This window comes from Diadema antillarum, unplaced genomic scaffold, assembly GCF_040938485.1.
Source record: "Diadema antillarum isolate AM-2024a unplaced genomic scaffold, OU_Dant_1.0 scf00000014, whole genome shotgun sequence".
Classification (NCBI taxonomy): Eukaryota; Metazoa; Echinodermata; class Echinoidea; order Diadematoida; family Diadematidae; genus Diadema; species Diadema antillarum.
In genome coordinates this window covers 2,236,125-2,252,810 of record NW_027270903.1, presented here as the reverse complement: position 1 = coordinate 2,252,810, position 16,686 = coordinate 2,236,125, and the positions used below count along the sequence as shown (strand labels likewise).

The 16,686-nt window shown below is 39.6% G+C and overlaps 1 protein-coding gene across 1 annotated transcript; it reads left to right on the top strand.

Moving 5' to 3' along the window:
- Positions 1 to 144: 144 nt before the first annotated feature.
- Positions 145 to 14,887, top strand: LOC139722777 (cytochrome P450 2J6-like). The gene is made up of 8 exons (XM_071634069.1): positions 145 to 231; positions 1,584 to 1,808; positions 4,226 to 4,422; positions 5,743 to 5,999; positions 10,126 to 10,359; positions 12,658 to 12,891; positions 13,929 to 14,157; positions 14,670 to 14,887. The coding sequence occupies exons 2-8, from the start codon at positions 1,642 to 1,644 to the stop codon at positions 14,852 to 14,854; spliced, it is 1,503 nt and encodes a 500-aa protein (XP_071490170.1). The 5' UTR covers positions 145 to 231; positions 1,584 to 1,641; the 3' UTR covers positions 14,855 to 14,887.
- The last annotated feature ends 1,799 nt before the right edge of the window (positions 14,888 to 16,686 follow it).

Genomic DNA, 16,686 nt, shown 5'->3' with positions numbered 1-16,686 from the left:
GGAGGAGGTTATCGGATCGGGTGTTTAAACAGATCAAGTTCCACTTGTTTCGTTTTTGTTTTGTTTTTTCTATACCGGAGAGAATTTCATACAGCCGCCGTGAAGGTTATGCCACCTGCCTATCTTTATCACGTAGGCACGGTAGGCATATCTATCGTTATATGCGTTCAGATAGACTTTCGCGGGATTCACGTACGGGTGTCCGATGATTAGTGGCCGCTCCTTTATAGGGTAAGTTGACCAACTGGCGAAATATGTTTAGACAAGTTTTTAGTCGGGCTATTATAGCTCAGTTCAATTGTAGTGTCCCTTCTACACATCACGACAAACTAGCAAGACAGCATGAAGTAAGCAATCCTTAGTTGCCATCTTAAAGATATAATAGTCGTCATATGAAATTGTGCATAAAGGACTGCATGATGACATCGCAAGGCACGTTTAGGATTCGACAGTAATTGAGTTACTTCTTCTTCTTCTTTTTCGTCTTCTTCTTCTTCTTTTTCTTCCAGTTAAGTACAGACCGCCGTTGGAAGTCTTCTGAGCAAAAACCAATTATGGGAATTTATGCACGATTACAATTCGACGGTAATTCTGAGCATTATATACGTGCATGTTCCTGTTCTGTGAGCATCGCGAACAATGCAATCCAGCATTGTGCATGTTTATAGTACCCTTTAGGGTTGTACGTGCTGTTTACAAATAGGCCTTACTACATATTCGAGATCTTGTCAGCACCGAGACCAGTGTGTCTGCTATAGACAATATACAATGACATTTTGAGGGGCTAGTCCGGGGAGCGTAGTTGCTCGTTTTGTACTTGTCTTCCACTTTAGCTATCCAGTGAATTTCTTATTGTTATAATTATGACGCAGCTCACTCAGTTTCTTACAATCATCACCCAAGAGCATAATAAACTACTGGCAATCGGTATGCTATACACTGTACTATACGTGAATGACACTTTGAGGCTCGAGAAGATTATGTTTGTAATACACGTATACTGTTTGTGCGTGTGTGTGTGTGTGTGTGTGTTTCTTTGTTTATTTTCTGCAAGATGACCGGATAATTCGTCCTATTTTTTTCCTGCTTGATTTCTGCCTCAAAATGAATTGAATGATTATTCTTGTTTTCATGGAATATGTTTCGTAAATGCATGAACATTTATGACAAATGTTATGTATAATTATGATATGATTTTTTTTGAAATTGTTATATTTTCAAAGGAAATGATATTAATAAAAAAGATAACTTACAACAAGAAAAAAATGACGCCATGTTCGATTCGAGTTGAAACTATAGTGATAAAGAGATTCAATGGAATGATCGTGTATTATTTATCATCGCATCATTTATATCACTGACAGGTAAGTTAATAAACTCAAACAGAGCAGTTATGGAACGGCATAGTATAGTGATAGATCTGCTCGTGCTCAGTTTCCACAACGTAGGACCTTGAAGGTACAGTACTAACTTGATCAGGACTTACTACAAGTCTTCAAAAGCTGTCTATAACTATTGTTTTCACTTTTGAACTTAAGCATTCCCATTAATCCTGATGTCTCTCTTTCGTTCTCATAAACCAGAAAGAGAAAAAGTAATCAGCACCTATATCGCATCGACCAGTCTGCCACAGCTTAAGCCATGGACTCGTCGCAGACCGACTCGGGAGCCAGAAGACAGATGATCGTCATCGGCATCGTCTCCCTGTTCGTCGCCTGGTGCGTGAGGCGATATCTGAGTCGACCACGGAATCTTCCACCCGGGCCCAGCGGGGTGCCGTTCTTTGGTGTCCTTTTTACGATAATGAGGTAACATTTTAAGTCAGCGGTTAGGCCCAATAGCAGCATATAACAATCATGTAAAGTTTAAAGTCAAAACGAGTCATCTCCATTGGTATTAATTCGAGATACTTGCGAATGAACTCCTAGAAAACAAGTGAAATAATCAGAAATGGGATACATTTTCGATTATAAGATCAAGATTATGTCTCGTTATGCATGTAACTATACTGTAGAATTGGTGTAAAGGTTTTCCTATATTTTGCGCTAGCTGGTAATGGACTTTAAATGTTAACAATGGCGCTTAACATGTTTTTATTGCAATCACATTATTCATAATGTACGCGTAGGTACATGTAGGCCTATATGGTCCTCTCTCGCTCTGTGTAGTTACTGCAAGAGCTTAAGAAACCAGCAATAGGCTTAACCCTAAAAAGACCGGGGGGGGGGGGGGGGTTGAATCAACCCCCTCGACATTTTTCGCGACTAATCCGCCGCGCGAAATTTTTTGACCGCACCGTTCGCTGACTTTTTACTTTCAAGTCTCGCGCATCTTTTGACACAATTTTCGCGAAAATCGCGCATACCGCTACGACGCTGCATGACGTTTTATATATGCCTGTCAGACCGAAAATGGCTCAAAAACGTGATTTTGTGTATGAAGTCTATGCAAATGGAGTTTTCTCTTCTTATTCATAAAGATGTGATTATTTTCACTTTCATAGGCTGAAACTAATTAATTATAGCATAATTATGCTTGAAATAGCTTCTGTCATAAATTTTGCGGAAAAAATAAAACAAAAGGTTGAAAAAAACATAGGAATCCATAGGAAATTCGTAAAACAACAAAATCCAAAAGAAATTGATTTTGATACCAATTTCTTTTTCAAGTACATTGTTAGGAATGCTACGAGGAATGTTTTCACAAAAAAATTAGGATTCTAGGAGCTTTATAATTTCTGATTTACAGCGAAATTTAGGGTTTTATGCATATGTTAGCATCATTAATTATTATGACGAAAACGTCCATTTCTTTTTGTATAGCAAGGTAGCTTACGACAAAATGTCATGTAATGCACATGCCAAATTTCATGGCGATTGCGCTATCGACGGCCGAGATATGTGGGGGTTGAATCAACCCCTCCCCGGCCACAGAACACCCCCCCCCCCCCCAAAAAAAAAAAAAAACGGCCTGGTTAGGGTTAAACAAAATCAATAATTTATGTCACTCAGCGAGCCCCACTCGACTTTCGGGTCACTTTGCTAAGTTACTATTTTCAGTGCTCACAGCGTGACGGACTTCAAAGAGACAGACATGCTTGGGAGACTGAGTGCACCGTTTGCCCCTCTCCCCCCCCCCCCCCCCTCTCCCCCCCCCCATTATTTTGCGGGTGATTGTCTTACTTTTACATTTGAGCAACTATAAATTGGTCATATCAGTGGGAATCAGTGGGAATACTTAAGGGGGGATGATTGTTCTAATCCTTGTGGGATTCATTTAAGAGTATACATTATACATCTATTGTTGTGTGAAAATTATTTGCTTCAGAATGGTCTCATATTCAAGTAATGTGCAGTTTAATGTTTCCAGGTTAGCATGCCTGTACAGTGACGGGGCGATCGTTAGCGGCCCGTCAACGATTGGAACAATCATCCCCCAGCATTCCCACTAATTTCCACTGATCAGTAACTTGTTACTGGCCATTAAAGTTTGCATTTAACATTTTACACCAGTGAAATTTTCCACTCTATGAGAACTGCATGAATGATCGAAAAATACTCTAGACTTTTATATCCACAGTGGTGATCGGCCTATACAGGAAATGAACAACAGACATAATTAATCCGATGATATAAAATCATAATAAATGCGAACACAATAATATACGGCACGGTATAGTATGTTATACAGATACTATATCCATACACACGTAAGCCTATGTACAAAGTCGAAATTGTGTTATTTTATTTTGTTAAAGGAGACCTCCGGATGATTTACAGATTGTTATATTTGAACAACTATAAATTAGTTATACTGAGGATAGAGTTTCAGAATTTGTGATAATTGGGATGAAGAATAAGAATATTTTCAAAATTTAAAACATATTGCAATGAACAAGGATGATGACATGGCAGAGTCACCATAAGAATGCATGAGTTGGGGCTCAAGGAAGTAGAACAAAAGAAGAAGGCATGCATAGATTACACCACAGGTGAACTCACAAGCAAGCGGTATTGTAATGAAATTACACTGCTACATTTCTGAAATATGTGAACCTCCTATGTCATCATCCTTGTTCAGTGTAATTTGTTTAAGATTTTTCAAAGTATTGTTTCTCTGCTCAAGAACCACAAGGAATTCCACAAACCAATACATGGAGTTGTCGATTTATGTACTACATGACGTGAAATTATGAAAATCGTCTGGAATGTCCCTTTAACTATAGAAGTAAAGTTGGTCCTCTCGAGCTATTTACTTCCTGGGCGGAGCAATATGGAGAGATCTACTCTTTCACCGTTGGACCAGTTACCATGGTACTGGTCAATTCCCTGTCCACCATCCGAGAGGCCTTTCAGAATCCAAAACTCAACGATCGTCCGTACAGCCGCATGCTTGAGGAGATAACTGGATATTCTGACAAAGGTGAGTATCGAACCCATGACCTCCCAAGCCTCAAAAGCAGCAGATTCGGTCGTATTTATACGCACACCTATACTTTATGTTCTACCATTTTTATGCACTTTCTATAGATAGCTACCATATATTTTATGTTAAAGGGACCGTATAGTTTCGGTTGAGACCTAATTTCAGGTTTCTAACATTTTTGATGAGATAATGAGAAACCTCTTATGAAATATGAAAGAGCATGTAATTCTATGAGGAATTCAATGTCTGTTTGGTGAAAATTGGTTTTGAAATGGCTGAGATATCCAAAAAGGAGCGATTCTAATAAAGTGTAGGACCCACACTTTATTACGACCGCTTTGTTTTACTTTGTTTTTGGATCTTTCAGTCATTCCAAACTCGATTTTCATCAAATAACCTTTGAATTCCTCTTAAAATAATATGTTCTGTACTACATCATAAGTGTCAGTTTTCTTGGTATCTCACAAAAAGTTAAAAGCCCAATTATCATCTCCACCAATACTGTACCATCCCTTTAAGCTACTCTATATAGGCCTATTAATTAGATTGCACTCTTCCTGTTCGAGTTTTGTGCACCATAATAACCACTTTTTTTTGGGGGGGGGGGGGTGAGGAGGGGAGGGGATGCAACAACCAGAATTGCTAATCTAACTGACAGTAAGTAAAATAATCTAACGTACGCGAGCCAATTTTGAACAAAATACTTCAGTGCATGTTGCAACGTGTATTCCGAAGAGACTTGAACAAAATTAATGTTCCATTGCAATCGGTTGTTTTTGTTGTGTTGGATTTTATGTTGCAGTTCGTAATTCTGAAGAATCGAAAAATTCATTAATGCGATAATGGAACAATGCTTGCTTTTTCGAAGTTTTGTTGATCCGAAAATAAAAAAGGGTTGTTATTACAAGGTTCGTTAATTAAAAAAAAAAACAGAAGCGAAACTAAACAAAACACGAAATAAGGTTCACGATTCCAAAAGTTCGTTAGTAGGCCTAGTACATGGATTAATGGACCTCAACAAATCTCGAGCTCTCCAAGCAGCAACATTACCACAGGGCTCTCCTTGGTTGCCGGCAGTGACACGATGAATTTGGAACGTTTAAGTGCGGCTGCCTGGAAAGCAGTAGATGACAGGTTCAAATCACGACATGCTTGTTAGAATAGGGATCAGCAGTTGCCGTCTTTCAAACATATTCGTACAGCCCGAGAGAACTGACGAAAAATTGTCTTAATAAAAATTGTTTAACCCATACTCAAACAGATATTACGAATTGCCGACAGAAGATTATTAAACGCGTATACACGTCCAACATGCAGGTATCGCCCTGTCGAACGGTGAAGTATGGAAAGAACAGCGACAGTTCGTCCATAGCGTGTTCCGTAGTCTCGGAGTCGGCAAGAAGAGCTACGAGGACACGGTCGCCCGCGAAGTCGGCCAGATCGTCGACGCTTTCGAGAAGAAAGGAGGTCGACCGTTCGACCCCAACGACCTTCTCTGCTCAGCCGTCTCCAACATCATCTGTTCTGTGGCGCTTGGCACGCAGTACAGCTACGACGATAAGGAATTCGTTGAGGTAAGTCTAGACATTCAAATTAATGATTCCTTCGTCGAGCCGTTTTTTAATCGCAACTGATTGACAGATTGCTCCTTTATCGACGTAAATACAGTGCACTCCCGTTATAACGAAATGCTCGGGACCGGCAGTTTTCTTTCGTTATAACGAAATTTCGTTATAACCTAACAAATACAATATATAACGAAAACAAGGAAACAACGTATATATATCATATTCTGTTTGCTGAATACTCATCATACACTGGAAAGCTATGTGAAATGTGATGGGATAACTGTATTACAATTGTGATGCCCCAAGAAAATAGACCCCCCCCCCCCCATTTTTTTAGAAGTTTTGAACAATTGCACTGATTTAAAAGAAAGAACATACCCTCACAAACTTGATCCATCCACCCCTAAAGCCCGGAGTGGAGTTAACCAAACTGCTTGAAATTCAGAGAAAAATGACATCACTCAGATGGATGTGGTTTTGAGCACACTTTCATCCCTGCATCCATCTTGACTGGACGTGTGTTATCTTTCTCTGCATACAGGTAAGAAACCTTGCTTTTACCCCTTTTCAATTATTCAAAATCATTCCTTCCGATTGGTAAATCTGGTGATTCTATGATATTTAGTGTTTGGTAGTTGAATGTAGTAATTATTCCTTCAGAAAAAGGGAATTCTGAACATCCATGGTGTTCTCAGTGAAGTTATTAAGTATATGTATTTGTACAAATCTATTGTCACTTACAGCTAGATAGACTGGTATGCCAGTGTTGGTGAATAATAGAAATGGTGTTACTGTTATATTTGTGTAGTGATTTAGTAGTTTTCATGATGTAAGAGTTGAAATTACAACTTAAGCTGATTTAATGCCGGATTAAGTGCTGCTTGTGCGAGTGTGAAGAAGCCATAGGCTGTACTGTCCTGTGGAAGAGACAGAGTAGAATGGTCAGTGTAAACACTCTCCTAGGCGGTGCGCCGTGTAAGAGTCCGTTGACCTTTAGGCTATCTTGGGAATGACTGTGAAGTGACTGACATACATTGTATATGTTATTCTGACTGAAAGCCCAAATGCCTTAACGAGTGTGCTAATTGTAAATACATGGATATTTGGCATGATGCTTATGGAATAGTAGTGTAGCATTGTGCAGAATGGAAACAGTGACGGATGGTGATAATAGTGTACATTTGTAGATACAGGTAGAATAGAGATAGAGACGGAGGGTCGGTGTGAACACAGTTTGGATGACTCACGCCAACCTCCGCACCTTATCGGCCAGAGCTCTGACCACTAGCTCTCTGGACGGTGTGTTTATAGTTGTGGTCAGTGTCTCTCTCACTTTCCCAGCCCCCCAGTTCCTCACTTTTTGGCCAGTCCCTCACTTGGTATAAAGAAATTAAAAGGAATTATTCAGGGATCGTCCCCAAAGTTTGGTCTTCAGAGCGACTGTAGTAACATTCCCGAAATACTTTCGCTTTTGCCTGACGGCAGGGATCATCTCAGATGTTGTTAAAGTTTATGCTGTAAAAGATGTTATAGAAGCGTTTTGTTTTATATGAGAGGAATAAAAAATAGGAACGAGCAGGAAAGAGAGAGAAAACCTGGCTTTTAGAGAAACAAAGGAAAACTAAAGAAGTTAGATTTGTTTTGCAGTGTACCAAGATGACTAGTTTTCCGGCTTGCTTTCAAAACAATTCTTGCCAAAGAAGTGAATGCATTCCAGGTTTAGGTTTATTTAATCATTTGTGTTTCGGTTTATGGATACAAACAGAGATTAATCAAATGATATGTAGTTGTGTTTATTTGATTAAATCAATTGTATTTTAAATGATTGGTTAATGTTAAGCTATAAGGTTGCTTTTGTTAAAGTTTTGTTACAGTTAATTATGCTTACTACAAAGGAATATTAAGATTGATTGTTACGAGTAAGTGTCATAATTAACCTTTGATTTTAGAGACTCTTTGAGGTATAAATCAAGCATCATAATATTGAGCAAGGTAAATTATCAATTACACTGAAGAAGAATTAGATATTCATATCAACAATTTGCATGTGTCATTCACGTTGTGTTGATGAAAAGAAGTATTGATAATTATTTTGATTGCGATTTATATGATCATTATTGAAACTTGATATGATTTATACAAGAATAAAGAGAAACACTTTCATCCCTGCATCCATCTTGACTGGACGTGTGTTATCTTTCTCTGCATACAGATCAAGAGTGATATTGGAGTGTAAATTCAACCCAGTTACCCGAGACCCGGGTAACACAATAATAAACGCAATTTCCCCTCAGAAACTGTGCGTGACACAAGGAGCAAACACACAGTGGTGTGAAGCGTTCACCCATGCAGAGACGCTATAAATGCTTGTTCCGCTACGTATTTTCGAAAGCAATTCGCATTTCGTTATAACGGAGCACATTTCTTTTGTTTTTCTTTGTCTGTGGCGCTCGGAAAAGACTTCGTTATAACGGAAATTTCGCTACAACCGTGTTCGTTATAAGCGAATTTTGTACCATAGACTTTAATGGTGATAATTTTGGGACCATCAGAAGATTTACTTCGTTATAACGAAATTTCGTTATAACCGTGTTCGTTGTAACGGGAGTGCACTGTACTGTCAACCAAAATTCATTGTCGATTAGTTACAATTAAAGGGCGGTGAGTTAGCTCAGTCGGAAGCGCGTCTGCCTCACGATCACGCGGCCCGGGTTCGAACCCGAGTCTGGACTGAGCAATGTTGTGTGTAAGCATACCGTCCCCTCTAACAAGAGGCAAAACACTCCCTCGGATAGGACATAAAATGGAGGTCCCGTGTATGAGTATCCAAAATGATTCGCCTCACAATTGTAAATACCCTCGAGTGCGCTACATCTCCAGTAACGCCACGAAATAATCCTGTGCATCATTTGTTTTATAAAATGGGTCGAAAACTGACAGCATTTTTCACGTACCTTTGTGGGTCAATACCAGTCAGCTACATGTAGCACTCGCTCAAGTCAAAAAATCAAGATGTCCGAAGATGTTCGTCCCAAACATTTACGCACGTCGCACTCGGAAATCCCGCACATGTAAGTACTGTACGTATAAGAGTGTACGTACGCCACATGCTATGCACAAGAAAGGCCGGCCGGCAGCCCGAACTAGAAGTTGTTTACAGGATTGACAGCTCGTATAGTAGCGCCCGACGCACTTGTAACAACTGATTGAGTGCGCACCGCTAGTGTAAACATTGTGACGTCAGGCCGTGCATGTTAGTGAGAAATTAATGCACGCACACGTGACTCATTTCAGCGCTTCCAATTGGCTACATTCTTAAACCCATTTTATAAAGAGTAACAACTCATGCACGTAAAAGATTCCGCTTCATCCATTCATCGCAAAGAGCAGGGTGTGTTTCAATACCCACTGCATGCTATGAAGATTAATTCGAACCATCATTGGCTATCGAGCGGAATCTCTAGTGATTCCTGTCTAGTAATCTGAAGGTCGTTGGTTCGAATTCAATCCGAATATGTAAAGATGACCTTGACGTTGAACATTGTATACTACATGTACTTAATCGTTTAGGTCGATATTGGTTTCCAACATTCTCATCAGAATTGTTTTGGGTTATCGTTAATTGTTCTCCAACGACCTCTGAACTTCAGACATTTGGAAACATAGATCAATATTTCAATTACAGAAGAGCATGCAGTTAATATAGCCAAGCAGAAAGTATTAGTTTACATGCATGTAAGTGCAGCAAGAAAAAAAATTGTTGAATTTGATTAAAAAGAACACGCATTTGCGTGTATCATGTCCATATTCCAACATGCACCAAGGTCATAACCATAGGTACTTGAACCATAGTTATCATGAAAACCCCAGTTCTATATTGCAAGTACCTCAATTTTTAACGGGTAAAGTTTTAGGAAAAATCTTCAATGACCTTTATCTCGTTTTCCTATTCAGATTGTAACTTTGAAATAGCTCACAGTGATTTTGCGTACATGTCATGCCCGCCAGTGCCGTATACGGCACTGATTGATTTTGCGTACATGTCATGCCCGCCAGTGCCGTATACGGCACTGATGACAGCCATTGAAAATATCTGAAATTTGTTTTGCGGATTTCTCCTACTTCCTTGTAGATCCTGAATCTTATAACTGCCAACCTCGAAATGTCGAGTGCTGGTGGCTTGATCTTCTACACCCCCATCCCAGGCATCTCGAAGTTTCCGGGACGCTTCCGAAAGATGAGAGAAAACATCATAAGTATTATCGGCTTCATCAAGCGAATAGTCGAAGCTCACCGAAAGGACATCGATTGGGACAACCCGAGAGATTTCATCGACATCTACCTGAAGCGTATGAAGGAATCCGAAGTGAGTGGCTTCGACAAGTCGTATTGTATTATGTCAATGTAATTCAATTCAGGAATAGTTAGCATTCTGGTGGGCCTAATCGATCAAACAAATAAGCCCAATTAAAACCAAAATGTGTTTACTGTCAGAAGTCTGTTTCGGTGAAAACTCAGTATAAGGAGATCCTTGGGACCAAGACAATTAATTTTGTTCATTATATCAGATATTTCGTTATATCAGTAGTCTTTGATAAAGGCAAAACAGTTTTTTGGGACCGGAAAAATAGTTTGTAATATCAAGTCAATTTCGCTGTATCAGATCTCTTTATATCGAATTTCCACTGTATCAATATGACTTAAGTCACCAGATAGTGTCCAAATAACGTTGACGCGGATAGACCCTTCTGGGGACCTATAAGTTGAAATGGATGGAACTGTGCTGATTTGTGAAAAACATCTCGCTATAAGACACTTTTTCACAGCCTTACTTAACATTGTTATTATAATGAATCTTTTCCGTGATCCCTTGTAAGTTCCGTTCCGGAAAGTATGACAATACTGCATGACCTTTGTCCCTGTAATATCATACTGCTCACTGTCCCTCTCTCTCTCTCTCTCTCTCTCTCTCTCTCTACCTGTGTCCGATTCATTTATTTTTCTTCTTCCTTTGCCATTCCGAAATATTACTAAAGACTTTTGTAAACGGCTTCGTATTGTGTGTATTCTTTCGCAGTGTTATAACAAGTACATTGCTAACGAAGGACTAGTTTGTTTGCTTGTTTGTTTGATTTATTTTCTTCAACATAATTGTATACGTAAATCAGAATTGTATACCTGGATATAAGAACGACCCAATCTACATTTGGTTATCGCCTTTGGAAACCATTTACGAAATCATGCAAATACAGATAATAATTCAAATGACTGTTTTATATTCAAATTTGTATAAATAACATCCCAATAACCATGATAACTGAAAACACTCAGAGCAGTATGAAGCCATTTATTCATTTCTAGTTTTCCTAAATTTTCTCCAATAGACTTTGGTAGTTCTTATATTCAGGTATTCAATTCTCTTCAGTGATACCTTACAAAGCATCAATAATATAGATCTTACAAAGTACACTTGTTGACGTACATGATTCAAAGGAGAGAAGATGAATGCTTACCTCATGGCCGGCGCAGCCGTGGGGCCGTGGGGGCTCGGGCCTCCACACTTTTTGTGCACCATACAAAGGAATACATAAGGTGTCATCACTTTGGGCCCCCACACTTTTTTTTAACCCGGAAGTACGTAAGTGGCACTAAAATAGAAATAGATAGGGATCTTGAAAGTATGGCGGCGGTAAGGTGATGTTTTTTTTTTTTTTTTTTTTTTTTTTTTGCTTGTCAGCTGAAGAAACCCGGAAGTGGACGGGGAGAAGAGATGAAGAGATGAGCCTTTTTTTTGTTTTTTTTTTGCTTGTTAGCTCATGGAACCCGGAAGTGGGCCCCCACACTTTTGAAAACACTGCGCCGGCCCTGTAACCTTGATTCCATTACCAAAATATATTGTATTACCAAATTTGCAAATAATTACCAAAGAAATTATGCAGGAGAAGGACTGTTTCTCTAAGCGGATGCAGCCCGGGAGTGTCTTGTACTCTTGTACAGGAGTACCTGTAGTTCTTGTACCTCACTTTGTAAGTTCCTCACTTTGTAAGTTCCTCACTTTGTATGTTATTGGTCACGTCATGTTGACGTCATTATACCAACCATTCTGCTCCCTGTTTGCAGACATTTTCTTGCTCGACATAGGCCAACTTCATCCAGCTAGATAATAATTGTGATTATTGATATGACATTCATCTTTCCACTTTTCATATCTTCTTTGTCATTTTACATGTAAAATTGGTGAATGGATTCAAAAATTAAGTGCACGAAATAGATTGATTTCCATTGAAGGTTATACTTATGATTACAATAATCATGATGAAAAGTGTTTTAGATTTTCATGTTGTTTCGTTCTACTTTGTTGTGCTTTCCATTGTATTGTTTAAAGGAATGGTTAAGTTTTATTTGACGGGGCTTCAAGTTTCCAACTCTCTTTGTGAAGCTTCTGAGCAAAACTTTTTATCTTATTTTTGGATCAGCCGCTTCAAAACCAATTTCCAACAAAGAAACTTTGAATTCCTCATAGAATTGTATGCTCTTTCGTGTTTTATAACTTGGCGGCCTCTGATTGTCTCGTAAAAAGTTAAAATCTGAGTCCACACCTCAACCGAAACTGTGCCATCCCTTTAACCGCTTTTGTTTTGTTTTTGTTTTTCTATGTCATCAGGGGAAAGGAACATCCTTTGATGACGACAATTTGGTCTCCGGTATAATCGATCTGTTTATTGCTGGAACCGAGACTACGTCCACGTCCCTCAAGTGGGCTATCATGTTCATGATGACGCACCAAGATGTACAGTCACGTGTTCAGAAGGAACTCGATCAGGTGGTTGGAAGGGATCGATTCCCCCGACTCGATGATCGTAAGGATTTGCCTTACACCAACGCTGTTGTACTCGAAGTATGACACATGTTTAATGTTTCCATTCACTACACCTGTCTAAAATCATGAAAATGCAATTTTAACTGAAGACTCGATAGATGGTGTCATTTGGAAAAAATAAATATGGAGGGTGACTTGGACGAACGTTAGAGTTTTCTCCTTTATAAGTGGCAAGACATTTCAATGATTCCTCATTGTTTCCGACAAGGCAACCTCCTCTGCCTATTATACCGGTAGGCACACAGGGTATGAGCAACACAAGTCTTACTCTCGGCATGGGCAGAGTAGGGAATACAGAATTTGCACTTGATCAGTAGTCGGTCACTAGCACCTGTCAAGAAGACGGCTTTCGGTGAAGAGACGAGTGGTGTTCGTTATTCCATTTTTTAAAAGCCTAAAATGAAAATACAAAAAATGAGGTTCGTTATCCCGAAGGTTCGTTATTCCGGAACACACACACGCACACACACACACACACACACACACACACACACACACACACACAAATCAATATATCTAGAGGTTCGTTAATTCGAAAATGAAAAAGGGGTAGTTAATCTGAATATTTTTGGCATTGTTCCGAAGGTTTGTAATTCCGAAAATGAAATAAGGTCACCTATTCCGAAGGTTCGTTGATACGTAAGTCAAATAAGGTTCGTTTTTAAACAGGTTCATTAATCCGAAAATAGATTAAAGCACGTTATTTCGAACGTTCGTTTATCCGAAATTGGAAGAAGATTCGTTAATCCAACATGATAAAATAGATGCGTGCAAACGATCCTTTAGACATTACAAACCTTGCTCCGTTTTCGGATTTACGACCCTTCAGTATAACGAATCTTATTTCATTTGCGGATTAACGAATCTTTGGAATAACGAACTGTTATCACTACCTGACACAAGTCTGTGTTTGCAACTGTCGCTTGTTTCCGTTTTGCCCGAACAGGACTGATAGCGATTGTGTAAGTCCTGATTGTGTTGAAGTGTACTGTACATATCAACAACCGCTGTCATGATAACACCATGCATGCTTCTCTCACCTTCTTTCATGACAGTGCATGCGACTGGGCAATGTGACGCCATTCAGTGTACCGCACGTCGCGGCCGAGAGCACGTCTGTCAAGGGATACCACATCCCCAAGGGCTCCGTCATCCTGGCTAACCTGTCCAAGGTCTTACACGACGAAAGTCACTGGGACGCCCCCAACGAATTCAGGCCCGAAAGGTTCCTCGGGGAAGACGGCGAGCTACTCAAGCGTGACGAACTGATTGTCTTTAGCACTGGTGAGCGAAAAACTTTGAGAAGGCAACTCCACCCTGTTTGTTGTTGTTGTTGTTGTTGTTGTTGTTGTTGTTTTACGCCTGTTTGGTCAACGAAGAGTAAAGCATGTTGGCATAGATCCTCTTTCAAACAGATGAATTCTGTCTGTGCCCAACGTTATTTGAGAAACATGAAAATTAGTGAAATTATTTTTCTGTATGAAACAAAATATAGAGAGACTTACTCTATTTCAAGATCGCACAGAGTTTCCAATTTGTCTTACTCTCTAAACTTTTACAATTCACAACTTTTTTAGTGTTTGTGTGAGTGTGGATGTGTTCTGTTTTTTCCTCCAAAATTTGGAATAAGTTACTTACTTACGTTAGAATTTAAGAGATTTTGATTTAAAGATACTTTGTATAATCAGAGTTACATTGCAGAGCACACACATGCAGGGACAACGGCAAACATTTAAAGCTGCCCCCCCCCCCCCCCCCCCAAAAAAAAAAAAAATTATATGTATTTTCACTTCCAGGTCGTCGGGTATGCCTCGGTGAGCAACTAGCCCGGATGGAGCTCTTTCTCTTCTTCACCAGTCTCCTTCATCGCTACAACTTCAAGAAACCAGACGACGCTCCTCCACTGTGTTTCGATGGCATTGTGGGTATAACGCGGAACACGCATCCCTTTCAAACATGCGCAGTACAGCGGAAGTCCTGAACATTGTTCACCCTTAAATTATTAGGGGTCATCCATCGAGACCGACACCTGCGAGTCGCACGGCCCAGAAGTTCCACATTGAAAACTAAGGTCCATAAGTTATACAGGCCCCGAATCAAACAGCCCATGAGTTCGACACCAACAAAAAAATAAATAGATAAGCCCACGAGTCTGACAGCAACAAGTAAGACCCATGGGTTTCAACTCTAATAAAAAAAAAAAGGTCCACGTTTTCAACATTAGGCAAGAACGGCCTACGAGACAGACGAGGCATCACAGGTCGATTTATGACCCCCCACCCCCCCCCCTTTTTTTTTTTTTTTTTTTTTTTGCTTAGTGTCGAACTCACAGTCTGTATTTCTTGTGGGTTGTATATATGATTCATGGGTGTCGAACTCGTGACGCGCACCCAATTACTTTCTTACACCACTAGCTTTTCATGGTGATCATATCATCGAAAGACAAAATAATTATATACTTACAGGCTTGTGCCTTCTTTAGTAGTCTCAACAATTTAGATTTTCCGCTTTAGGTATTATGATAAAGCATATTCGTGTAAGGTTGGTGCATACCTAAAATAGGCAAGTAGGAGTTTAATACCTTGAAACTAGATATCATATCTACCATTTGAAGTCTGTTATTTAATGTGATTTTCTGCCATATTACTGGCATACGGTTGAATTATTTTCAAGATGCCAAGCATTAATCACCTTTGTACCCGATGCTACCTGATTTTTAGAAAGAGAATATCTCTTGAAACTGTCGAAGAGGAGAAAGCTCGTTAAGAAATTATAATAGCACAGGCGTTCAGTAGATTGAATGATGTACACGTATATTAAATAAAATTGATTATCTGCTTACAAGGGATGTATTGATTGTCGACCGAAATGTATCACTAATGTTGAATTCGAGGTGTCTATTTCTCGAATAAAAATCTCTTTGGGCTTCCGTCTTTTTCATCGGTATTCTGAAATATTAAAGTCAGTGTCGGGTGCCCTAATGCCTTGTGTACAGAGGGGCATTATATAGTGCAGTGTTGTCTGCTTGATGTGTGATGGGGAATGTTGATTGAAAATGTAATGAAATACACTGAAGTAATGTTGAATTTCGAGTGCCTGTCCATTTAGGTCGTAATTACTGTAAAAGATTGAGTGATTTCATTTTCCTTCAGTCTTCTCAAGAAAAGAAATATGTATGTAATATCAATGAATGTTACCATATTGCATAAAACTGAAATACTGAATTTGACAATTTGTATGTATGTGTAACAAAATGATATGACAAAAATAATAACGCTCCAAGTGCTTCGTTGGTCTGTGAATCAGGAGGCGATGAAAATGCCTTCTCAGTGCACGCATGTCAGATACTGTGTGTTGTGTGTATACGTGCTATGTCTATGTAGCGAGTGCTCACCGTATGTAACACAATAGGGAGATGATATGCTAATGATATGTTAATTAGTATTACCCTCGAACATGATGATTGAAATAATTAAAGTCTCTCCTAGCTTAGGAGAGACTTCGTGAAATGGTTTTCACTTCTCCGTGAAAGTCTCTCCTAGCTTAAGAGCGGCTTGGCCATTCTAAGATTTATGTGATAGCTTTTATGTGATAGCTTCATGAAACGGACCCCTGTTCGATGTGTTTACACGATCCCTAGTGTGTTGACTGCCCAATGAAAACAATCATTGCCCTCAGTAGCAGAGAAGTCGATCCGTTTTCACAATGGAGTGGGGGGGGGGGGGGTGGCAAAACTTGGAAGATGTGTATGTGCGAGGGAGCGTAGCGACCGAGTCGGGGAGGGTGTGGGTGTATTCCCCCTCTCACACGAGG

Excerpts from the sequence above, each read along its gene's own strand:
- LOC139722777 (XM_071634069.1), top strand. The coding sequence starts at position 1,642 with ATGGACTCGTCGCAGACCGACTCGGGAGCCAGAAGACAGATGATCGTC. Across the intron at positions 1,809-4,225 it reads GTCCTTTTTACGATAATGAG|AAGTAAAGTTGGTCCTCTCG; the intron begins GTAACATTTTAA and ends CTTTAACTATAG. Across the intron at positions 6,000-10,125 it reads ACGATAAGGAATTCGTTGAG|ATCCTGAATCTTATAACTGC; the intron begins GTAAGTCTAGAC and ends ACTTCCTTGTAG.